The sequence below is a fragment of the Bubalus kerabau genome, chromosome 7 (genome assembly GCF_029407905.1).
Source record: "Bubalus kerabau isolate K-KA32 ecotype Philippines breed swamp buffalo chromosome 7, PCC_UOA_SB_1v2, whole genome shotgun sequence".
Taxonomy (NCBI): Eukaryota; Metazoa; Chordata; class Mammalia; order Artiodactyla; family Bovidae; genus Bubalus; species Bubalus kerabau.
This window is the reverse complement of record NC_073630.1, coordinates 118,702,696-118,726,542: the sequence shown is the minus strand read 5'-3', so window position 1 is coordinate 118,726,542 and position 23,847 is coordinate 118,702,696. Positions and strand designations below refer to the sequence as shown.

Sequence of the window (23,847 nt, the reverse complement as noted above, 5' to 3'; positions counted from 1 at the left end):
AATACTAGACCTTAGCAGTAAGATGGTAACTGGAGAGAGGATTGCTCAACGTCCAGAGAGAGGGGAGCCAAGAAATGAGGCTGAGTCAAGCTTAACCCAGCCCCTTGCTGGGGGCGGGGGGTGGGCACCAGCCACCAGGCTCCTTCCAGGCCCGCGAACGCTGCCGCAAGCTTTCATCCTAGAGGCCATCCTGTGTCTTCCTCAAGGTCATCCTATGTCTTTGACTTTGACTCTTTGCTAAAGAAGTAGACGCCTTTGGAGAAGAATTGAGGGTTTCCCAAAGCCTTTCTTAAAGAGGGAGAGAGGCTCTGATGCATCGTCATGAGCCAGCTAGCAGTCACTTAGTGCTGGAACAAGTCATAAGGCAACGAGTCGGGTGTTTGGTTAATAGTCCAGGAGAGTTCCCCCGTGCCTGACTGTGGGGTTGAACATTTTGCTCTGTGAACTGTGGATGTGGCCCTTCCTCTGCGGTCACCCCAGGGCAGCCCCTCTCAGGAGCCTGTCTTGACCCCTGACTCCTGACCAGGAGGCTCCCCGGCTGTCTGTCTGCCTGCCTACCCGTCTGTCTAGCTGTTGTGTTTGGGGGAGACAGTCAAACCCATATCAGTGGATTCCCAACATAGCACAGCTTTCTGGAAGGGTGGTGGCAGGGATATGGACAAAGCAGGGGTGCGGCCAGGCAGGATGGGGCTGGGGGGTGGGTTTGTGAAAGAGATGCCCTCCCTGGACCTAACTGGAAGGAGCTCACAGAAACTGCCAGAGGAGGACTGTGCTTGGTCTTGACCGAAAGCTGTTTGGACAGTGGCCAAGACAGCATCGCAGGGGTGGGTGGGGTGGCGGTGGGCCGAGTCCCCACCTGGATGTCTGCAGGGCTGAAGGTCGCGGCGGCGGGTGCCGGCTGCTATGGCTTTTGGGGCCCAGGGCAGGAGGGGCGGCTGGCTCGGGGCCCAGGGGCTCCAGCCCCCGTCTCACCCTCGTTGTCCTGCTGTGCCTCTTCGGCAGGATCAGAACCTCAGTGGCGATGATGACGGGCCACCACGATGGCGGCAGCAATGCTCCAGAAGTCGCTCACAGTCCTCTCCCCTAGTGGTCATGGTCCGTGGGAATAAGGTGCTACACCGCGCTGTGCGCCCTGCAGGGGATGGCTGTGGTCATCCTGACCCACTGCTCAGGGGAGCCGTGCACACCAGCTGCCTCCCACGAGCACCACGAGGTTAATCGATTTACAGTGTTTTATTGTTATAGCCATGTTAGTTTCGGTGTATGACACAGTGGTTCAAAATTTATAGATTATCCTCCATTTAAAGTTATTCAATGTCGTGGGCTTCCCTGATAGCTCAGGTGGTAAAGAATCCACCCGCAATGCAGGAGACCCGGGTTCGATTCCTGGGTCGGGAAGATGCGCTGGAGAAGGGATAGGCTGTCCACACCAGTATTCTTGGACTTCCCTGGTGGCTCAGCTGATAAAGAATCTGCCTGCAAATGAGGGAGACCTGGGTTCGATCCCTGGGTTGTGAAGATCCCATGGAGAAGGGAAAGGATACGTGCTCCAGTATTCTGGCCTGGAGAATCCCGTGGACTTATGTATAGTCCACGGGGTCTCGAAGAGTCAGACACGACTGAGCGACTTTCACAAAGTTATTATAAAACACCGGCTCTGTGCCCTGTGCTGTGTGGCATCTCCCTGTAGCCTTTGTACTTTCTATGGAGCAGCGTGTACCCGAGGGCATACTTTACTGCAGGTATGTTGTATCTTATGAGATTGACAGTCTCCAATTATTATGGGAAATGTTATATGTACATCAGCTCAGTTCAGTTCAGTCACTCAGTTGTGTCCAACTCTTTGTGCCCCATGAACCGCAGCATACCATGCCTTCCTGTGCATCACTAACTCCCAGAGTCCGCCCAAACCCATGTCCATCGAGTCAGTGATGCCATCCAACCATCTCATCCTCTTCCATCCCCTTCTCCTGCCCTCAATTTTCCCCAGCATCAGGGTCCTTTCAAATGAATCAGCTCTTTGCATCAGGTGGCCAAAGTATTGGAGTTTCAGCTTCAACATCAGTCCTTCCAATGAACACCCAGGACTGATCTCTTTTAGGACTGCTTGGATCTCCTTGCAGTCTAAGGGACTCTCAAGAGTCTTCTCCAACACCACAGTTCAAAAGCATCAATTCTTCAGCACTCAGCTTTCTTCACAGTCCAACTCCCACATCCATACATGACCACTGGAAAAACCATAGCCTTGACTAGATGGACCTTTGTTGGCAAAGTAATGTCTTTTGAATATGCTGTCTAGGTTGGTCATAACTTTCCTTCCAAGGAGTAAGTGTCTTTTAATTTCATGGCTGCAATCACCATCTTCAGTGATTTTGGAGCCCAGAAAAATAAAGTCTGACACTGTTTCCACTGTTTCCCCATCTATTTGCCATGAAGTGATGGGACCAGATGCCATGATCTTAGTTTTCTGAATGTTGAGCTTTAAGCCAACTTTTTCACTCTCCTCTTTCACGTTCATCAAGAGGCTCTTTAAGTCTTCTTCACTTTCTGCCATAAGGGTGGTGTCATCTGCATATCTGAGGTTATGGATATTTCTCCCGGCAGTCTTGATTCCAGCTTGTGCTTCCTCCAGCCCAGCGTTTCTCATGATGTACTCTGCATATAAGTTAAATATATGTACATTGATACAATTAAATATGTTTGAGAGGAGGATACAGTTACCTAATTCTGCTTTTGACTTTAGTGAGGATCCTTTCCTTGGTTCCGGAAGTTAACATGAAGTCTGTAAGGACTTTGTTATTTATTTGTAGATGAACTGAAAACCGGCATCAGCAGTAGTTTTCTGTTTGATTCCTTAAAAATCAGTGGCTGATTTTTAAAATTCGGTCTCTATCTTTTTAAAACTATTGTCTACTTTATAAGGGTTTTAAAAATAATTTTTACCTTTTTTTTTTCTTTTTTTTAGCTGTCTGCACTGTTTGCCCTTAATTCCCCAACCAGGGATATAACCCATGCCCTGTCCAGTGAGAGCATGGAGTCCCGGCACTGTACCCCCAGGGAATTCGCAAGATTTTTTTTATGAGCTTTTATCTGAATCTTTCCTGAGCCTTATTGTTTGTCACTAGCATTCTATTTCATTTTAATTATCAGGATTATAAAGTTCAAGGATGATAACTAACTGTTCTGCTGAAGTCAACAAAAACTAGCAATTCATACAAATAGCTAAACTCCAAACAGTACAAACTCAGTGCTTCTTTAACGCAGATTTTTTCCCAGCCTTGGTGCTTTTGACATTGGGAACAGGTTAATTCCACGCTGCGGGGCTGTCCTGTGCCCTGTGAGGTGTGGGCGGTGTAGCTGGCCTTCACCCAGTAGCTTCTGTGGTAACCCCACTTGTGACAACCAGAAACGCTGGCTGATGGCCCTTGGTCGGGAGGGGAGGGTGATGGAGTTGGGCCTGGTTGGGAATCACTAAGGGTCTCTGAGAAGGGCGTTGCATCCCGTCCGCAGAAGGGTCACGCAGTGAGGACCGACTGGCTAGCCGTCTCTGTGTGTTTCAGTAACTGTCTTTGTTGGCAGCTCATTTGGGGCTTCCCTGGTGGCTCAGTTGGTAAAGAATCCGCCTGCAATGCAGGAGACCCCGGTTCGATTCTTGGGTCAGGAAGATCCACGGAAGAAGGGAAAGGCTACCCACTCCAGTATTCTTGGGCTTCCCTGGTGGCTCAGCTGATAAAGAATCTGCCTGCAATGTGGGAGACCTGGGTTCAATTCCTGGGTTGTGAAGATCCCCTGGAGAAGGGAACAGCGGCCCACTCCAGTGTTCTGGCCTGGAGAATTCCGGGTTGCCAAGAGTCGGGCACCATTGTGCGACTTTCACCTTTGGGGCAGCGGAAATTTACAAAAATAATCCACACACACGTGTGCACCGCCCTTTTGTCATTGCCTTAACACCCAGTGGAAAGTCCTGCGTCTAAATTGTGAATAGGAAGTGCCTGGTGTCCTGACACACACTGACCTGTGTCCTGGGGCCACGGTGACCAACCACAGTACCACAGGCTAGGGGCCCAGTCAAGGTGTCAGAAAGGCCACACACTGCCCAGAGGCTGCAAGGGAGGGTCCCTCCTGCCTCTGCTAGCTTCCGCTGACCCCCGATGCTGCGCTGTGGCCGATTCCAACCAGTCTCCACCTCCATCCGCCCGTGGCCCCCTCTACCCATGTCCTCTCCTCTGACCTTTGGAGGACGTGGGCCATGGGATTCAGGCCCCCGCGGGTAACCAGGGCGGTCTCCCCTCCAGATCCTAAGTCAATATCTGCAAGGACCCTGCATCCCAACAGGGCCACGTTTCAGGAGGTCAGTTTAACCCACAGCAGCTGCACGCAGGGACGCCGTGGCTTGGTCGCGGTGGTGGGCGGGGGGTCTTGGACATTTTCATCTGCTTTTCCACGTGGCCCTCACCGCTGCTGTCTGTCTTTTTTTTTTTTTTTTTTTTTTTTTGTGGTCTGTGCAGATTCGGGACCCGAAGACCCTTCTTCCCATGCCGGGGGTGATGGTTGGCGACATTGGGAAGAAGCTGGGGCAGAACGGCCTGGACAATGGGTGAGTCCGGCCCTTGAACTTGATGGTCATTCCTCTGGGGCCCGTACCGCGAGGCTGCCCACTCAGCACCGCCCACCCCGGAGCCCACTGGCCCCCTCAGTGCCTCCCCGCGCCCTGCAGGACGTGCCGCACCTCTGCACGCAGGACCGTGTTGGGAAGGGTCGGGTTCTGCTCCAAGCCCAGCCTCAGGAGCTGTTAAGTGGCCCTGCGTGCTGAGCAGCTAACTTGTCCCTGGCAGGTGGCCACTCCCGCTCTCAGTCCAGAATCAGGGGCTGAGCCCCAGGGTCCTCAGCCCGAGACCCCGGCGTGCTCCCCTGGACTGGAGCTCAGGCACCCAGCCCGCGCCCACGCTGTTCTGCGGGTGAAGCTGGGCTCTGGGTAGTGGAGGCAGTGTGGTGTGAGATGAGACCTGGGTTTGGGGAGCTGGAGGGAGCAGGTGGGCAGGAGAGCCACGTTAGGAGGGGCCTTGCAGCCTCCAGGCGGGATTCTCCGGCTCATTCAGGGCACAAATTTGGGAGTGAGACGATTTGGGTTCAGATCCTGGGTCCAGCCCTGCCTCTTGGTCTGAACTTCAGCAGCTTTCCCGGCCTGTCCCCTCGCCTGTCTGCTCGTCCGTGATGTCCCCGTGATGGGCCCCTCACATAGCCCTGCCTGGGGGCTGGGCGTGTCTTCCCAGCTGTGAGCCACCCGTCGGTGCCCCCTCACCTGAGCGTTCGGGCAGGACTCACCTGCCGTCTCCCAGAAATTCTGGCTGAGACGCTTGGCGCTCCTCTGTTCTGCTGAGATGCTTCCCATGTGGGGAAGCAGAGCTGGGAGGTTCCTTAGTCCTGTATGCCACACTGCATCTTAGGAACGTCTGTGTACCTGCCGCTTCACAGGGAGCCAGAGAACAGAGAAGCATGCCCGGCCGTAGTTGGAACCCTCTGGTTACGCTGACTCTGGTCGTTTTGAATGTAAATCAGGAGGCAGGTCTTCTCCGAGACAGAAGCCGGAGCAGGCGGTCGGCCTCCCAGCACCCGGAGGGTCCTTTCCACTGTCCCTCCCTGTAAGTTGGGGAGCTGGTGGCCTGGAGAGTGTCTCAAATCTCCGCTCAGACCCTCAGAACAGGTGAGGCCCCAGCCTGTGCCCGAGAAGGGGAGAACCATCAATTTTTTTACTCTGTAGCTTGAGGAGAAGACGGCAGGACGTTGTTAAAAAGCAAAACCAGGCCTGCACACGCACAAGCCTCCTAACTAATCGCCATCGAGAGTTCTGAGTGCCCCTCTTGCTGGCCTGTGAGAAGACCTGTTAGTTACCTGGTGGGGAGGGGGCGTAGTTCCGTCCATCGCGGCTTGGTGCGGGTGCATGGGGCCCCTGGTCCTCTGGGCAGTCAGCGGCATCGCCGGGGCCATGAGAGCGGTGCGGGTGGAAGGCCCTGTCGCCTTTTTAGATCCGCGTGCCCTAGCATGGGGCCCAGAAAGCTTGTGTGTGGCGGCGTGTCCGTGCTGGGTCTGTGAGCCCATGTGCAGCCTGGAGGCTGGTGACCCTCCAGCCGTGAATGAGTGCTACCGGGTCACTGCAGTCTGCAGGCGGCACCAGGTGGGCTCACGAGTCCCAGCCCCCATACGTTTTGGTTTTTACAAGTTAGAACCTTTAAGCTTGTTTGGGGACATCAGTGAAAGGCTCTGCACTTGGTTCCCCCCTCAGTCAGCTCCTGTTTTAAAGACTTGAGTACTGTGTCTAACTACAACGCCCCGCCCAGGAGACACAGTCACACCATCATAGCAAAAAAAAAGTGAGAGTGTTAGTTGCTCAGTCGTGTCCGACTCTGCGACCCCGTGGCCTGTAGCTCACCAGGCTCCTCTGTCCATGGGATTCTCCAGGCAAGAATACTGGAGTGGGTTGCTGTGCCGTCCTCCAGGGGATCTTCCCGACCCAGGGACTGAGCCCCGGTGTCCCACACTACAGGCAGAAGCTTCTCTGGACCACTAAGGCCCTCCTCCAAGTACGCGTGTCACGTGGCGGGAGCACAGCTCTTGTAAGTCTCCGCCGTGCCAGCCTGGGGAGCCGCCAGGGGGCAGCATGGTGACCACCCTGAAGCCAGGCCCAGAGCGGCTCCCCGAGATCAGAGGCACCGTTCCGAGAGGATGCTCCATGGACGGGACGTGGAAGCAGCCTCACTAGGTCCCTGAGCCTTTGAAGGTTCTGTAGCGCCTGGGGCCCCTCCGCCCCCTGCCCCAGGCTGGGGCTCGGATAGGGGCCAGGGGCCCGACTTGCTGGACATGCCGCTGTCCCTGCTGGCCGCGGGGCATATGCCCAGCAGAGGGCGCCCGGGATGGATTTGAGTCCCTGCTTCCCCCACTTGCCTGCCACTTGCAGGGCAGTGTTGTGATGGAGTGACTTTTTGTCCAGAGACCTCTTGTATTTTAAAAAAAAGCAGTAACGATGTGTAGGTAGATCACATGAGTGCCTGAGTCTGCAGGAAGGCTGTCTAGAAATCAGCAAAGTGAAATTTGCCCAGTTGTGTCCGACTCTTTGCAATCTCATGGACTATAGAGTCCATGGTGATTCTCCAGGCCAGAATACTGGAGTGGGTAGCCTTTCCCTTCTCCAGGGGATCTTCCCAACCCAGAGATCGAACCCAGGTCTCCAGCATTGCAGGTGGATTCTTTTTTTTCTTTTTAATTTATTTATTTATTTTAATCGGAGGCTAATTACAATATTGTGGTTTTTGCCACACATTGACATGAATCAGGCATGGGTGTACATGTGTCCCCCATCCTGAACCCCCCCATCTCCCTCCCTGTCCCATCCCTCTGGGTCGTCCCAGTGCACTGGCTTTGAGTGCCCTGTTTCAGGCATCAAACTTGGACTGGCAATCTGTTTCGCATATGGTAATATACATGTTTCAATGCTATTCTCTCAAATTATCCCACCCTCCCCTTCTCCCACAGAGTCCAAAAGTCTGTTCTTTACATCTGGGTCTCTTTTGCTGTCTTGCATGTAGGGTCATCATTACCCTCTTTCTAAATTCCATAGATATGCATTAGTATACTGTATTGGTAATATACTGGCTTACTTCACTCTGTATAACAGGCTCCAGTTTCATCCACATCATTACAACTGACTCAAATGCAGGTGGCTTCTTTACCAGCTGAGCCACAGCAGAAGCCCAAGAATACTGGAGGGGGTAGCCTATCCCTTCGCCAGGGGATCTTCCCGACCCAGGAACCGAACTGGGGTCTCCCTCATTGCAGGCGGATTCTTTACCAGCTGAGCCACCAGGCAAGCCCGTCTAGAAATCAGAGGCAGATGTAAATTACGTGGATTACTTTTAGTCAAATAACTCTGAAAGCAAGATAGTAAAGAGCCCTCAGGTGAGCTGTTGAGCCTCACCTTCAAGATGGGCTGCAGGCATCCTCGCACCTGCTCAGTGGCCCCTCGGGAAGCGTCTGGTGGTGGGCGGGGCGGGGGTATGTGCTGAGACCTGCTGAGTGTCTTTGGTCCCAGGTGGGGCTGGGATGGCGGTGGTGGGAGGCCTCAAGGAGCAAGGAAATTGTTAGGACCTGACGTGGGGGGCCCAGGAGGGAAGGGGTGCAGGGCCGGGGAGCCAGACACACTGCCTGTTCACATCCCCGTGTCACACCCGGTGCCCCCCAGCACACGCAGGCGCACACACACACACACCTGTGTCCTCCACAGACCCGGGATTCTGGCCTGCAGGCTGGGCGGCATTCACTGTCGGTGACTCAGAAAAGAATGTGTGAAATTCTGATTTCAGTTAAACCCCAAGCGACTACTTTTCCAAGTATAAATACGTTCAGCTTGGTTCCATCCCCTGTGTGGCAGGGGCGGGTGAAGATTTTCCACTCCTTAAAAAGGGTGCTCCGTGTCTACAGCAGCAGACTTGGAAGAGCATCTGGCGGCGTCCAGTCACGGGCTGGACCACACGGGGTCGTCGGCACTGCCCTAGGCATTCTCAGAACGCAGGGGTCCGAGGCCCACGGACGCCTGCTGCATGGCCACCTCCAGGCCAGCGCTTTCAGACGCCCAGACCTGACCTGTGTTTTGTACACCGGAGGGAGACCCCTCACCTGGACGCTGGTGGAGGCCTCGCGGCCTGACGTGCAGAATCCTAGTCGATTCCGAGGCATCTGGGAGCGGCCTCCAGTTGGCCCGCCCCCGGGCCTCGACTCTTCCCCAGGGGCACCGGCTGTGTCAGCCCCAGGCCGTCCCTGGACTTGGGGGTCCGTGCAGACTGTACCAGCTCCCAGGGGACGAAGTCTCACTCCTGGCTGGCTCATCCCCGGCCCTAACTGTCTGCTCAGTTCCAGGCAATGGCCCCTTATTATTAATAACAGGATGGCTTAGCTCCCATTGAGAGGCAGGATGACTCAGCGAGCGACGTGGATGGGACCACTGTCTCGTGCTGCTGTGGGACCACCCGGTGCTCGTCACGGGGAGGGGCGGGCAGGCGTGGCAGGCCTCTCAGAGGAGGTGGCAGAGCTCAGAGGAGCCACCTGCCAGTCTGGAGAGGGCCTGGCCGGCTTGAAGGTCGCACGCAGATGTAACGCGGCGGGGAGCCACGAGGAGCAGGCAGTCGTCCCGTCGGAGGGCTTACTGCATCCTCCTGCGGGTTTCGATTCTGTTGGTCCCTGGGATCCAGAGTTCTCGTGCCAGGCGTGACCATTCCGAGCTGAAGTGTGCAGAGGCCTCTGCCCCTGTGTGCAGGACGGGGGGCGGTGGAGGGGGGACGAGGTGGGGTTTGGAGAGCCCAAGGTGGAGACTGCAGAAGATGCGCAGACCGTGAGGATGCTGGGTCGGAGGTGGAGGTGAGCGTGCTGACTCTGGACGGTGGTGGGTGCCGAGCGCGGCCTGGGGATCCGGGGAGGGGCCGGGGGCGGGCTGGGGGCGAGGAGCCATCCCCCTTCTCTGAAGGGCGCTGCTCTCCCTCACAGAGCTGCTTCCTGTGGTTTAGTAAGAAGGGTTCCACATGGCGCTGAAAATGCTTAGAAACCCGATAAGGCTCTATGCTTGAGTGCCTTAAGTCATGTCCACTTTAGTCGCATCCAGCTATTTGTGACGCTGTGGACTGCAGCCCGCCAGGCTCCTCGGTCCATGGGATTCTCCAGGCAAGAATACTGCAGTGGGTAGCCATGCCCTCCTCCAGGGGATCTTCCCGACCCAGGGATCAAGCCTGTGTCTTTTATGAGTCCTGTATTGGGCTTCTCTTGTGGCTCAGCTGGTAAAGAATCTGCCCGCAATGCGGAAGACCTGGGTTCGATTCCTGGGTTGGGAAGATCCCCTGGAGAAGGGAAAGGCTACCCACTCCAGTATCACAGCCCGGAGAATTCCATGGACTGTATAGTCCATGGGGTCGTAAAGAGTTGGATATAACTGAGTGACTTTCACTTCACAATGGTCAATGATGCTAAGTGTATTTGGGCTTCCCTTGTGGCTCAGCTGGTAAAGAACCCACCTGCAATGTAGGAGACCTGGGTTCGATCCCTGGGTTGCGAAGATCCCCTGGAGAAGGGAAAGGCTACCCACTCCAGTCTTCTGGCCTGGAGAATTCCATGGAGTCCATGGGATTGCAAAGAGTCCAGCACGAATTAGTGACTTTCACTTTCCTAGATCACTCTGGGCTCCCCTGGTGGCTCAGAGGTAAAGCATCTGCCTGCAATGCGGGAGACCTGGGTTCGATCCCTGGGTCGGGAAGATCCCCTGGAGAAGGAAATGGCAACGCACTCCAGTATTCTTACTGGAGAATCCCATGGATGGAGAAGCCTGGTAGGCCACAGTCCATGGGGTTGCAGAGTCGGACATGACTGAGTGGCTTCACTGTCTTGGAGGCGCGTTCTTTCCCACTAGCACCACTTGGGGAGCCTACGGTGCTCCAGCAACCGTTGACATAGATGGTTTGGGGTTTTTGTTTGGCAGTTTCTCACCACCTGGTACTTTGTACAGCCTTGTCCCCCGGACGACTGTGAGTTAGATTTTCCTTCCCGACAACCATAGAAAACACCTTTGATCACTGACACATGCGCATGATCCCTGGGGACGTGTGGGCAGGCGTGTTCTCCAGCTGCTCAGGGGAGCTGACCCCTGCGTCTGGAGCCCCGATGGGACGCCTCGTCCTCCTGCTTGACTCGGGAGGTCTGAAGCCCAGTTTGCGGGCTCTGTCGCCCCATGTGGGAGACTCTGGTGCAGGGTCCAAGTGTAAGAGTCAGAGATCCTCACGTTTAGGAAGGGCTGTGTTTCCTGCTGAAGGGCCTCATCTGGGCTTGTCCAGCCACGTCGAGGGCGTTCCCTCCCAGCGTAGGAGGAGCCTGTGTGCAGCCCTGAGGCCTGAGCCTGGGGGGCAGTGGGGGCGGGGATTCCCTCCCAGCATAGGAGGAGCCTGTGTGCAGCCCCGAGGCCTGAGCCTGGGGGGCAGTGGGGGGCGGGGGTCTCCAACATTACCAACGACCGATTTGTTTCATGCAGAACCCGCCACTCGCACCACATCTTTTGTTTAAGCTTTCTCTGGGCAGGCTAGGCTGTCCAGTGGTTAGGACTCCACGTTCTCACTGCCGAGGGCCTGGTGGGTTCAACCCCTGGTCCAGGAAGTAAGATCCCTCAAGCCATGCAGTGCAGCAAACAACAGCAACAACAAATGCAAAAAATAAAACAGTGAATAAAGCCCGCTTTTACAGATAGAAGGATGTGTTGAGATGCCCCGTCTCCCACTGTCTTCCCTCCTGCGTCTGCTCTCGGGGTTTTCCGGTCTCTAGGGGGTTACCTCCCCTTCTGATCTGTCCTCCGCTTTGATTTGACCAGGTTTCAGGAGGGGGAGGTGAGCCCTAGGGCCGTCCCCGCTGTTTAACCAGAAGCCGTGTCCCCACACAGGTTCGCCATGTTCCACAAGGTCAGGATTCCCCGCCAGGACCTGCTGAACCGCTCGGGAGACGTCACCCCTGAGGGCGCCTACGTCACCCACGTCAAGGTACCAGAGCCTCCAGGGTAGGGGGGTGTCTGTGGGTGAGGAAGCCGTCCCCTCCAGGTCCGCAGGACATGCACCCCGCTGCGGGGGGAGGAGAGTTTCCAGGGGAGCTGGAGGCCTATGTGAACCTCTCCAGGCTCAGGTTCTGGAGCCTCCACCAAGGAGGGGGTTGCCTGGGTCCAAGCATGACATTTCCCCCTCCCCAATCCTCACCAGCCGCCTGGGGTTACAGATGGGGAGGCTGTCCCTACCAGCGCTGTCCCCCACAGTGGGGAGAGGAAAGGGTTGCTGGGCCGGGCACCCACGGGGCGACCACATCCTCCGGCGTCTGGGACTGACCTTGCCTGGAAGTTCACTGAGGGTGGACACGTAGGGGCCCGGCCCTGGGCCCTTTCCAGGCCTGGCCAGGTCAGGGTGGCTGAGCCCTCCCAGTCCTGAACCCACAGCCAGGATGACCCAATGCCACACGTAGGCTGCTCGGACCCGAGAGCAGGGCTTCAACAAATGTGACAAGTGCCTTCCGATCAGGAGAGAGGCTGGAGGTGACACAGGAGGCCATTCAGAAAAGGAAACAGTGATATGAAACCCAGGAGTACGGAGGCAGATGAGAGAACCCGGTGGAGGGGGTCGATCCAGCAGGGTTGAATATCAGTGAAGCAGGCGGCATGCGGGGATGGAGAGAGCCCAGAGACGGTTTGTAGAAACAGCGGAGACAGAGGTCTCTAAATTACGGAAGGAAGACTGCCTCGACTCAGGGGGCCCCACACAGTGGGTCAGGGGCTGTTTCCCCAGGCTCACTGTCAAGAAATACCAGAAGCTCAGAGAGAAGACCCTGAGTCCTCCCCGGGACAGGAGGCAGAGCAGCTCCCGTGGGATCCAAGCCCCTTTACCTCTGATTTTCCCCGCACGGTGCTGCCTGAAAGCAGTCAGGGAAAGGACATTTCTTACCACGGATGGAAAACAACTGTACACGTGCTTTTTCCAAGCGCAGCTAAGATGCCACTCGTGCGCGAGAACGCATGGCCAGGGGCCTGGAAGGCGGCCGCACAAACACCAGAGTGGACATAGTTTTGGAAGAAAAGCCTGAATAATAAAATAAATGAAGCGGGAGAAGCAGCAGGGGGTGAGGGAGGTGCACGTGATCACGTCACTTGGCGAGACTGTCAGGCCGATGTACCCAAGCGCCGCCGATGGGCCTGAAAGCCAAGCTGCTACTAGGGACCATGGTAAGCACCTTGGAACTTGCAACAGACTGAAAACAGATGCACACAGGCAGTTACCTAGTTTTAAACCCTGGTGCTGGGAAAGATTGAGGGCAGGAGGAGAAGGGGCCGATGGAGGATGAGATGGTTGGATGGCATCACTGTCTCAATGGACTTGAGTTTGAGTAAACTCTGGGAGTTGGTGATGGACAGGGGGGCCTGGCGTGCTGCAGTCCATGAGGTCGCAGAGTCAGACACGACTGAGAGACTTAACAGCAACAACAAAAGATCACAGAGAGTAACGGATGACCATTCCAATGACCACCCAGCCCTTGGGATGGTGGCTCAACGGGGAGGCAGGAATCCCGGATTCCGGGGAGAGGGCACCCTTTTTATGTACAAGATGTTGGTGCCAGCTCTGTTCTCTGCCCTCACCTCCAGCCTCGCTCTTGGCACAGCCGCATCTGCTCCTCAGTGAGGTCAAGAGCAGGGCTTCCTGCCTCTATGTGGCAGCTCGTAGGTCTGCACAGATCGTGTGTCTGCCCAGGGCCCCTTACCTCGTGTGGGCTGGGTGTCCCCCATACCGTCCCTTGATGGGCACACTGGCCCCCCTGCTACTCAGCCCTCCTGGCTCCAGGACCCTGTGTCTGGGGTGCCCTGGGGGCTGGGCCTGGGGTGTTGAACGAGGACAGGCACGCCCCTCCAGCCCTGTGCCCATCCCCGAGGTGGCCCACGGTCCCGGGTCCGCTGCCACCTGCTCTCCTCCCACAGGACGTGGGGCAGCGCTTCAGCGAGTCCCTGGGTAGCCTGTCGTCTGGCCGGGTCGCCATCGTGGGCATGTCCGTCGTGAACCTGAAGCTGGCCGTGTCCATTGCTGTGCGTTTCTCGGCCACCAGGCGTCAGTTTGGGCCGACGGACAAGGAGGAAGTCCCGGTGCTGCAGTACCCGATGCAGGTAGAGCGTCTGCGTGCGTGGGTTCGCTGGCTTTCCATCCATGTGCAAACACACCGCCTCTCTCAGGTCTCTACAGCTGGGTCACGGGGAGCTGACCGGGCCTCTTCTGGAGTTACGGTGCGACGCCAGGCCCCGGGAAGGGGTGCAGCCTCGCAGGCCACAGATGGGCTCCACGATGGTCTTTACTTGAAAGGAAATGAGGGGCCTGGAGGGTGCGCTCTGCTGAGGCGGGGGTGGGGGGCAGGTATGCACGCTGCACGCTTACCCTGTCTCGGGCCCTGCGCATCCAGGCTGCGCTCTGGCACACCCCTTCATCCCGGGACACAGTGGCTGAGTGGGCAGCGGTGTTCATGGTGGCGTCCTTTAGCAGAGGGGACACTCCCCTCTCCAGGCCCTCCACGGTCGAGGCAGCCTCGGATGGCAGGGGTGTGCCGCAAGCCGAGCATCACCTGATCAGCTGGCCGGGGTGGGGCCGGGCGTGGCATTGGATCGCAGTACGCCTCCACCAGCGCCTCTGCATCCCCAGCACTTCCGTGCCCACCACGCAGCTGCCCTGCGCACCAGGTGGGCTGCTGGTGGTCCCCAGGTCACCTCTGTATCCCCAGCACTTCTGTGCCCACCACGCAGCTGCCCTGCGCACCAGGTGGGCTGCTGGTGGTCCCCAGGTCACCTCTGTATCCCCAGCACTTCCGTGCCCACCACGCAGCTGCCCTGCGCACCAGGTGGGCTGCTGGTGGTCCCCAGGTCACCTCTGTATCCCCAGCACTTCTGTGCCCACTACGCAGCTGCCCTGCGCACCAGGTGGGCTGCTGGTGGTCCCCAGGTCACCTCTGCATCCCCAGCACTTCCGTGCCCACCACGCAGCTGCCCTGCGCACCAGGTGGGCTGCTGGTGGTCCCCAGGTCACCTCTGTATCCCCAGCACTTCTGTGCCCACCACGCAGCTGCCCTGCGTACCAGGTGGGCTGCTGGTGGTCCCCAGGTCACAGGTGGGGCCCCAGAGGCAGCAGGTGGACGAGCCCCAGTCTTGGGCCCAGTGATGCGTGAGCAAAGGCGCATTTGAGTGAGAGTTTCAGGATGTTGTAACTGGATCGAATGTGTTTAACCTTTAGGACCACGAACCTGGTTTAACACCAAATGAGCAAGCGAGGAAGAGCCTCGTGCCTAGTTTGTGCCTGGCTGACACGCAGCGTCCACCGCACCACTGGACCCCGTGGTCCTCGTGAGGTCACAGCATGCCCCGCTGCCTGGGCTTGAGGCCTGGCCTCAGCGGTCAGCTGAGCCCACCCGAGCCCCACGTGTGGGCTTCCGGCCGCAGTCCACCCAGCCTTGCTGTGCACCCCTGGGCGAGGCACTAAGCCTCTCTGTGCTTGGTTTTCTCCTTTGCACGTTGGAGCGGTGATCACACCCCTCTGTGGGTGGTTGCAAGGCTGAGCCATGTTAGGGCGGCGGCACGGCGACCACACGCGGGGATCGCTGGCGGTGGCGGTGGTGACTGTCTTCCGGGTCCTCTCAGCCCCCCGCCCCATCCACGCAGCAGCAGACGCGCTGGTGAAATGGACGCGCTCCCTCAGCCTCCGGGAGCCTGTTTCCCCTTCTGGCCCAGGGGCAATCGCTGTCTTCCTCCTAGGGTCACAAAGGGCAAGGCGTTGCCAGATTGGCCCTGTGCTCGGGCACGGTGACCTGGCTGTCTCAGTTGTATTCTGGTTCAGTGTTTACTCTGGCTGAGGGATCACATGGCCAGGACGGCAGAGAGAGCAGTGCAGGGCGGTGCCCGTGGGCGCCTCTCCTTGAGCAGGCCTGTCGGGGTGGCTGGGCATCAGGGGGCAGGTGCCGTGGTGGGGGGGTGGGGCGTCCGGGAGAGGTGAAGGGCCTTGTGCACTATCGGGACCGTGGGGGTGGGTTCCGGCCGCCCCCGCCCTGCTGAGGACGTGCGGTGTTCAGGCGGGAATTTGTCCATTTCAGCAATGGCGCTTACTGCCGTACCTGGCCGCCGCCTACGCCTTGGACCACTTTTTCAAATCGCTCTTCCTGGATCTGGGGGAGCTTCAGCAAGGCCTCCTGGGGAAAGACCAGAGCATCAGGCAGGTGAGAGCCCCCTGCTTTTTCTCTGCAGCGTTCATTCTCATTTAAATCTCAACGAGTTTGAACAGGGCAGTCTCAGCCTTTCTTTCAAAACAACATGGGTGTGTGGATCTGCAGGGATGACGCAGGCTTGTCCGACTTGACCCCTGGGCCGTGTCCTCCCGGAGCCCGTCTCGGGTATGGGGGCCTTTTCGGCACATGTCCGCATCCCCCGTTCTCAAGGACATGCTGACACGGCTCCTGGTTCCCGTCTGTGAGTTCAGCTGTTGTTCTCTTCTGGAGAACAGGATGCTTTTGCAAAATCCACATTACCGGCCCCCTCCATGGATTTCACGGTTCTGATCCTTTGGTAAACAACCCCACAAAAGGTCTGCGTCCAGCTGACTGGATGTGAGCTGACAGGCGTGGCTTTTTGCCAGATGCGAGCGTGCAGACCTGCTGAGATCAGCCCCTGTGCACAGAAAGGGTCTTCTGCTCATTTCTGTGTGTGGACGCCTCACGTGTTGATTTTTTTTTTGCTTCACACTGCCTCCTGGGCATTGCAAAAAGGCACAGCGCAAGTGCATCTGAAAACTCATCAGAAATGCTACAGAGGGCGGGCTTACCAACCACGCCCTGAAAAGCCTGTATTGAATTAGCACATTTTGGAATATCCAGCATAGACACCCAGGCGTCAGGAGGCGGAGGGTGAGGGGGTGGGGGGCTGGCAGGGTGCAGCCGCGCAGTCAGGCTGATGTGAGCCCAAGGACCGTTTCATCAGGAATGTGGAGCCGATGCATTTTTTTTTCCCTCAAACGTGAGCCACTGGCGCTTTGCCAGCTGACAATGGGACTGTCCTGTAACAATGTTTTCCAGTGTCACCACGATCTATTTTTTTTTCCCTGAAGCTCAGAAAAAGTAGTTCAACCCAGGCATGGGTTACAAGGTAGCGCTTCTGTGAAGCTGAAAATGCTGGAAAAGCAGGCCACCCTATGTAGCAGGTGTGTGTGCGGGCGTGTCTTTCTTGTAACTGTTGTTACTGACGATCACGTTGAAGTGAAAGAATGCTTACTAGATGTGTTAAAGCTAGGGACCCTGAGCCGGGCCTGCACAGGGGGCCCTGAATGGCCAGGGCTTTGTAGCCCTCTGGGGCTGCCCCCCACCTCTCCCCTGGGGGCAGCGTGTTGGCGCCGTGTCAGTCCCATCCCTTGGGGTTCCTCCTCGTCTCCCCGTGAACGACGGGAGCTTGAACAGCCGTCGCTCAGGCTCACGCTGTGAACTTCATATAAACGGAGTCATGACGCGTGTTCCTCCGCGATCAGCCTCCCCACCAGGATTCACCCGCTGAGCCGCCGCGGCGGTTTATCTCCGGCGCGAGGAAGCAGTGTGGCTAGACCGCAGGGTGTCCCTGAGTAGCTGAGTCCTGCTTCTTAAGCTAAAGCCGGGCTCCTGCTATTGCACTTTTCAGCCACCTGGGGTCAGACTGGAGGGGCGTAGGTCTTTGAGGCTGAGCTTGGACTGTCCCCTGCCCTCCGGGGTCGGAGCCTCTCTTCCCCTGATCTTGTGGGCTTCTCTCCCTCCCAAGGCCGAGCTGGGACGCGAGATCCACGCCTTGTCGTCGGCCGGCAAGCCCCTGGCCTCGTGGACGGCCCAGCGGGGGATCCAGGAGTGCCGCGAGGCATGTGGAGGACACGGCTACCTGGCCAGTAGGTCTCAGAGATACGTGGGCTGGTTTCTGTCCTCATCCCTACCATGTGACTCATACCTGACCAGGGGCCAGCGCACGACCAACCAGGAGTTAGCACACAGCAGCCTTTGGGCCAAAGGCTTTTGCTGTGGATAAAGGTTTCTGTAAATAGTGATTTATCGGCGCCCGGCCGTGACCATTCGTTTACACACTTCCTGTGGCCGTGTTCCTGCTCCCCCCGCAGAGCTGAGATGTCTCGGCAGAGCCTAAAACATTTACCGTCTGGAACTTTCCAGAGCAGGTTGGCCGGGCCCTGCGCTCGTCTCATCCCTCGGTTCCCTGCCACCTGATGCTCTTTGGCCGAAACCTGGGGGTCACGAGGCAGCATGGAGACTGAAAACCAGAACGGAAGGGAGCTTATCATGCATTCATCTGAGTTGGAACTTTCTGGTCGATGACTTGGCAGTACCCTGGCGCGTTTTGTTCCGATGAAGCACTCTGAGACTGGCGTTCACTTCTGTTGGCACTGGCGGCTGTTTGAGCAGCTGGTGGGTGGTGCACAGGGCAGGTGACCCACAGGCCAGGCCCAGGTCCTGTGTCCTCTGTCTCTGCCTCTGCTGGCCACTGGTTGCGTATCTGAGGGCAAGCTGACCCCACACAGCGCTCCTTGGTGTTCTTCTCCATAAGATGGGGCTGATGAGAGCATGGCACGACAGAGGTTCTTGCAGCGAGTGAGTGAATGAATATGCTTGAAGGGTTTAGACAATGTGGGGCAGGTGGCCTGTGCCCCGTTACTCTGATCTATTATTATTATGAAAGTGAAAGTGTTAGTCAATCCGTCGTGTCCAACTCTTGGACTGTAGCCTGCCAGGCTCCTCTGTCCAAGGGATTCTCCAGGCAAGAATACCGGAGTGGGTTTCCATGCTCTTCTCCAGGGGGTTTTCTCAATGCAGGGATCAAACCCGGTCTCCTGCATGGCAGGCAGGTTCTTTGCCATCTGAGCCATCAGAAAAGCCCATTATTATTATAGTCCTGCTTATTATTTGCAGCTTACCTGCCTAACTTCCCATGTGCTGACCTTCAGTCACCGATGGGTAAAGTCTGGTGACTCAGGCGAGACGCCAGTGGAATTGGCAGAGACCTGCCCTGACGGCTTATTACTCTGGAGCCTTTTAGCCCCTGGTTGAGTCTGAGCATCTTGGTGACACTCTGTAGATAGCCGTGAGCTTTTGGTGAAGATGCATCCCAGTTCCTCCTCGTGTGGTGGGGGGCGGGGGGGTGGTGGGGGTGGTGGTGGGGGGGCCCTCAGTTTCTCCGCTCTCTGTTCCTGACGTGTGGGTAACCACGGCGCCACAGAAGTTCCTCACCCGTGTGTTTTGTCTTCTGTGCACTGTTCTTCGTAGTTTTTGTTTGTTGTTATAGCTCATAGAGACACTATAAATAGTTTAGAATGAGAAGCTTGAATCATGCAGCCCGCAGACAGCAGAAATGACTGAATCAAGTATCATCACATAATTCCTTCTGGGCTGAAGCCAGTGTGGCCAAACTCAGGGATAAATGTAAAGCCCTTTAATCTAGATTTAAATATCAGTTTCTGGTCGTCTGTCTAAGGCCGCTCTCAGGTGTTCACGTTTAGGGCCCTAACTGTGGCATGGGCAGCCAGTCAGCGGAAGACGGTCAGGCTGTCACCGGCGGCCACAAGCCTCAGCCCTGCTACAGGGCACCTTCACACCCTCCTGGGCTGTTCACAGCAATATGAGAGTGTGAGAAGTTGGGGGTCCTACCCAGTCTCCCATCTCAGCCTCACATCTGGAGAACATTCTATTAATACGCCGGAGACCTAGGTGGGGAGGGTCTAGGAAGAATCCTTTATGAACTCTGCGAAGGAATTGGGTTATTTCACTGGTAGGAAAGGCAAGAGAAAAAGAAGCGTTGTCTTCAGATATTTGACGTCTTGTGTAAAGAGAAGGGTGCCTCTAGTTGTACGGGGAAGGAGGGCACCCGCCCAGACGGTCCGCGCTGTCGGTGGCCTCCCAGAGGGCGCCCTGCAGGTGATCCGTGAGACTCGTGGGGGTGATGCGTCGCTGGTGGCGGTGGGTGCTTCCCGAGTGCAGCACAGGGCTTCCCGGGAACCTTGCGGGTGCTCCCAGTCTGTCCTTGAAGAGGCAGCAGCCGGATGGGTAGGGCACACCACTGGCTGGGGGTGGAGCTGCACCTGGAGAGGGCAGGAAGTGCTTCGTCCCGTCAGACTGGGCCTGGGACCTGACCTCAGAGTCCCAGGTGGCAGGGGGTGGGGGCATCTCTCCCGCCCGCACCCCCAGTGATGCGCACACCCCCTCGCAGTGAACCGTCTGGGCGACCTCAGAGACGACAACGACCCCAACTGCACGTACGAAGGCGACAACAGCGTCCTGCTGCGGCAGACCAGCAGCTACCTGCTCGGCCTGCGGGCTCGCCGGGGCCCAGGTGAGGCGGCCGCAGCCCCGCAGCCCTGCGGCGCGAAGCCGTTCCCCGGGTCCGAGCCGGCTCTTCCGTCAGGATGGCGTCTGTGTTTACGGGCAGGAAACACGCCATCAGATGGGGCTGCACCAGCTTCTGAAGTGATGGGCCGGGGCAGGTGGCGGTGTGGGGGAGGGGGATTCGTCTTCCAGACACGCCCTGGGGTGGGGAGTCCTTGGCTCTCCCTAGAGTCACCGGCTGTGCCCCTAGGTGGTGCCCGCATCGAGAGCCCCCTGAAGACCGTGGACTTTCTGGATGGCTATGCAGACATCCTTGACAGGAGGTTCGAGGGCTCCAGCCCCGAGGACTTGTTGGACTCCTCAGGTAAATACATGCCCTTCCCTGTCTCCAGGTGCGCTGTGCCCGGCGGGAAGCAGCCTGTTGCTTTGCCACCTCATTCATTCAATGATGATTCATCCGCGGACACCTCCCTGTGTCCGGCGCTAACTCGGCTGCTGACGCCAGCAATGGAGAGAGGGGAGCTTGCTCCCCGCTCCCTGGAGTCCCGGCTCCCACCTGCCCCCTCTCCCGGCTTCACAGTGAGTGGTCAAGCAGAGACGTCACAGAAAGATCAGGGGTGGTTACAGCCCCTCCCCTCCCTACTGCGTGTGAATGACGTCTGAAGGATGCACCTTCCTCCCCCAAGGGCCCACGCGTCTTTCTGTCAAATCCTGTGTCCACAGCAGCAGCTTCACGCACAGCGGAGCCTTGCACAGTCCTCGCCACCCGCTCTGCGGGGTTCAGTGACCGTGCGTCCCTCTGCCCCTCCAGAAGCCCTGTGGCCAAGCACCTCGGGGCCCTCTTCTGTAGTCCCACCCAACCCCCAGGCACACGCTGCCCTCCCTCCCCCATAGGTGGGCAGAAGCTGACCCTCTGGCCGGTCACCCAGGAGCTGGAAAGTCAGCCCAGCTGCCAGAGATGGAGGGTGCTGGGCCCGCTGCTGGACCCGCACCAGCTGCAGGGCTTTGGGCGCGTCCCCCATCATCCTGCCTCGCCGCGGATTGGGACGGCACCGACTCTGCTGGCTGGTGAGGCAGGTGGGGACACACGGGTGTACCCGGCCCAGCGCTCGGCTCCGCACGGGGCTCGGGACCGGCCTGCAACATGCGGGCACCCCACCCTGTTCCAGCCGCAGTTTTCATCACAGAAATCGCTGTCGAGACGCCGTTACATCCCCCCGAACACTGTTAGCAAAGAGCCTTTGGCGTGGCAGGAGGGCACCTGGCTTGCAGAGTGTGCGTCCCCCGCGGTCCTCTGGATGAAGGAGCAGCCTGCATGTACCTGAAGGGCACGCGACCCATCACAGCATCCCCGGCTGTGGGCTGTGGGCAGTGTGTGTGTGTGGCCCTGCCAAGCCGCGCCGCCGCCCAGATCCCCAGGAGAGGAGCTTCGGCCGCCCAGTCCACGTCCGCGGCCGGAGCAAGCGTCGGACGCGGGCCGGGCCCACTGGCCAGCGGGTCGCTCCTCCATTTTCACCTACAGCAGCAAGCAGAGGCGTTTCTGCTCGTCACTGCTTCGGCTCCCTCACCACCCTTTGTCACAGCTTTTCTGACAGTACACCTTCTTCACCTCTCTTTTTAAAGAGCTGGGAAGATGCTGGGACACCCCCAAAGGTCTTTCTGATGGTTCCGGAGCCCCCAGATGTTGCTCCAGGAAGCCCAGGAAATGACCTCATCATCCTAGTAGCGTCCACCCCACCGGAATTTCCTCCCTCCCCAAAGCCGTCCCCCATGGTAAAATCAGAGTGTAAACACGTGGTCGGCCAGCTCTTGGACGTGTCACAGGGCCTGCCGTGCCCCCCGGGCCTGCTGTGTCCACCCCCCACCCCCACCTAGGCCTGCCGCACACACCCGCCCCCCACCCTGCTCGCCGGCGCTGTGAACGCAGAAGCTGCTGCGTGCACAGCGACAGGAAGGGTGCCAGGGCGGCGTCATCTGTTTTTCCTGCGAGTGCTCTAATTTTCACTCGTTCCAACCAAGTGAAAACATCTTCTGGAGGGAAGAGCGCAAGCAAAACTCATCTGGCAGAAGAGCCTTGGCGTGGAAGCAACCCTGATGACGTTCTCCACGGGGAGAAGGGAGCCCGAAGCTCGTGGCCCTCCCTTCATCCTCAGGGTGCTCGATCATTTAAACCCAAGACCTCGGGGCTGGGCCTCAGCTGCATCTTTGGTAGAAGTTCCACGAGTGACATGTGACCCTGGGGCTCTGCAGGATGGGACACTCGGGACCTTTCCAGGGTTGAGCGAGACCTGTTTGCAAGGTCAGGAGATTTTTTCTTTTTTTCCCTTCAGGAATTAGAAGGTTTATTTGGAGCGGGAGGGGCAGGGCGGCTCTCCGCCCGCTGCCTCTGATTTATGTGCTGTGGGTGCGTGTGTGCCGAGGATGCGTTGAACAAATGGGCCTGAGCGCTGGGGAGCCGCACATCACGTGATCACATGAGACCCAGTTCTTTCCTCTCGTTGGCTCCTCACTCACAAAAATATTAGATAATTGGAGTGCTGGGCTCTCCTGGCGGCTAAGACGGTGAAGAATCTGCCTACAATTCCGAAGACTGGGGTCCAATCCCTGGGTTGGGAAGAGCCCCTGGAGAAGGAAATGGCAACCCACCGCAGCATGCTTGCCTGAAGAATCCCCATGGACGGAGGAGCCTGGTGGGCCACAGTCTATGGGGTCGCAAAGAGTTGGACACCACTGAGCCACTAACACTCAGTGGGCTGGCTGCTCTGACCGCTGTGTGGGTCAGAGGGTCACAGGGCAGTGGGCGTGTGTTGCATCATGTGTTCAGAGAAACGGCTCAGGCTCTGGAGTCAGCTGTGTGACCTTGGACTAGATGCTTACCCTCTCTGATCCTCCATTTCCCCGTACAGTATTAGGAGGAAGTGCCCTCTCTGCAGAAGGCAATGGCACCCCACTCCAGTACTCTTGCCTGGAAAATCCCATGGACGGAGGAGCCTGGTGGGCTGCAGTCCATGGGGTCAAGAAGAGTTGGACACGACTGAGCGACTTCACTTTCACTTTTCACTTTCATGCATTGGAGAAGGAAATGGCAACCCACTCCAGTGTTCTTGCCTGGAGAATCCCAGGGACAGGGGAGCCTGGCGGGCTGCCGTCTATGGGGTTGTACAGAGTCGGACACGACTGAAGCGACTTAGCAGCAGCAGCAGCAGCAGCCCTCTCTGCAAAGACACTTTGTCCAAGTGAGAGCACATTCACAGGTTCAGGGGATCGGGACATGGATGTGACTTTGGGGGCCCCATTCCAGCCACCATACTTGGCAGAACTCTGGGACGGGTGCCCTGTGTCAGCTTCCGCACCTCCCAGCCTGCCTTGCTAGGCTCACACACACATGCTGTGTGAGCTGGTCAGGCTGCTTGCATCTTCTGAGCCCTTGACTCCTCAGGCCTGAGATGGAGCGTGTGCTCATTAATGAAAAGCTCAGCTGCGCTGTGCGGTTTGTTAACAGATACGGCAGCAGGAAACGGTTGGAGGTCTGCATCAGTGGGTACCAGGGGATGTCCTCCCAGGGAACAGGCTGTGCCACACGGAGGGAAATCCCAGGGCCCCTGCGTCCAGCCTTTGGGTCCAGGCCCAGTGCCCCCAGGTCGGTCCTGGGGGTCCAGAGCCCAGAGCAGCTGCGGGTCCCTCAGGCATGGGCCCTCTGCCTGGGGAGGGGATGAGAGTGTGGACCCAGAGCCTCGCGGCCACCCCCTGCTCCCTCACCGTGTGCCTGGGTGCCTCCTTTTCCCCTGGTCCTCACTGGAGGGCGCAGGAACAGCCCTGCCGGGCTGGGTGTTCTCAGTCACCCAAGCCCTCGGAACCAGTGAGACGTGAAGACAGAAGGACCCACAGATGCAGGCACAGCGCTGGGCCGGGCCGGGAAGATGG

General features: G+C 57.8%; 1 protein-coding gene across 5 annotated transcripts in view; it reads left to right on the top strand.

Annotated features, from left to right (window-relative positions):
• ACOX3 (acyl-CoA oxidase 3, pristanoyl) overlaps positions 1-23,847 on the top strand; it is a 48,847-nt gene that overhangs the window by 12,782 nt on the left and 12,218 nt on the right. For all 5 annotated transcript variants that reach the window (XR_008717291.1, XM_055589223.1, XM_055589222.1 and 2 more), the window contains 7 exons: positions 4,509-4,597; positions 11,465-11,561; positions 13,532-13,714; positions 15,679-15,801; positions 17,363-17,483; positions 19,808-19,930; positions 20,174-20,287. Coding sequence is in view for 4 of the 5 variants with exons in the window: in XM_055589223.1 (XP_055445198.1) it covers positions 4,509-4,597; positions 11,465-11,561; positions 13,532-13,714; positions 15,679-15,801; positions 17,363-17,483; positions 19,808-19,930; positions 20,174-20,287 (850 nt within the window). In the remaining variant the exon portion in view is untranslated. The remainder of the gene's footprint in view (positions 1-4,508; positions 4,598-11,464; positions 11,562-13,531; positions 13,715-15,678; positions 15,802-17,362; positions 17,484-19,807; positions 19,931-20,173; positions 20,288-23,847) is intronic.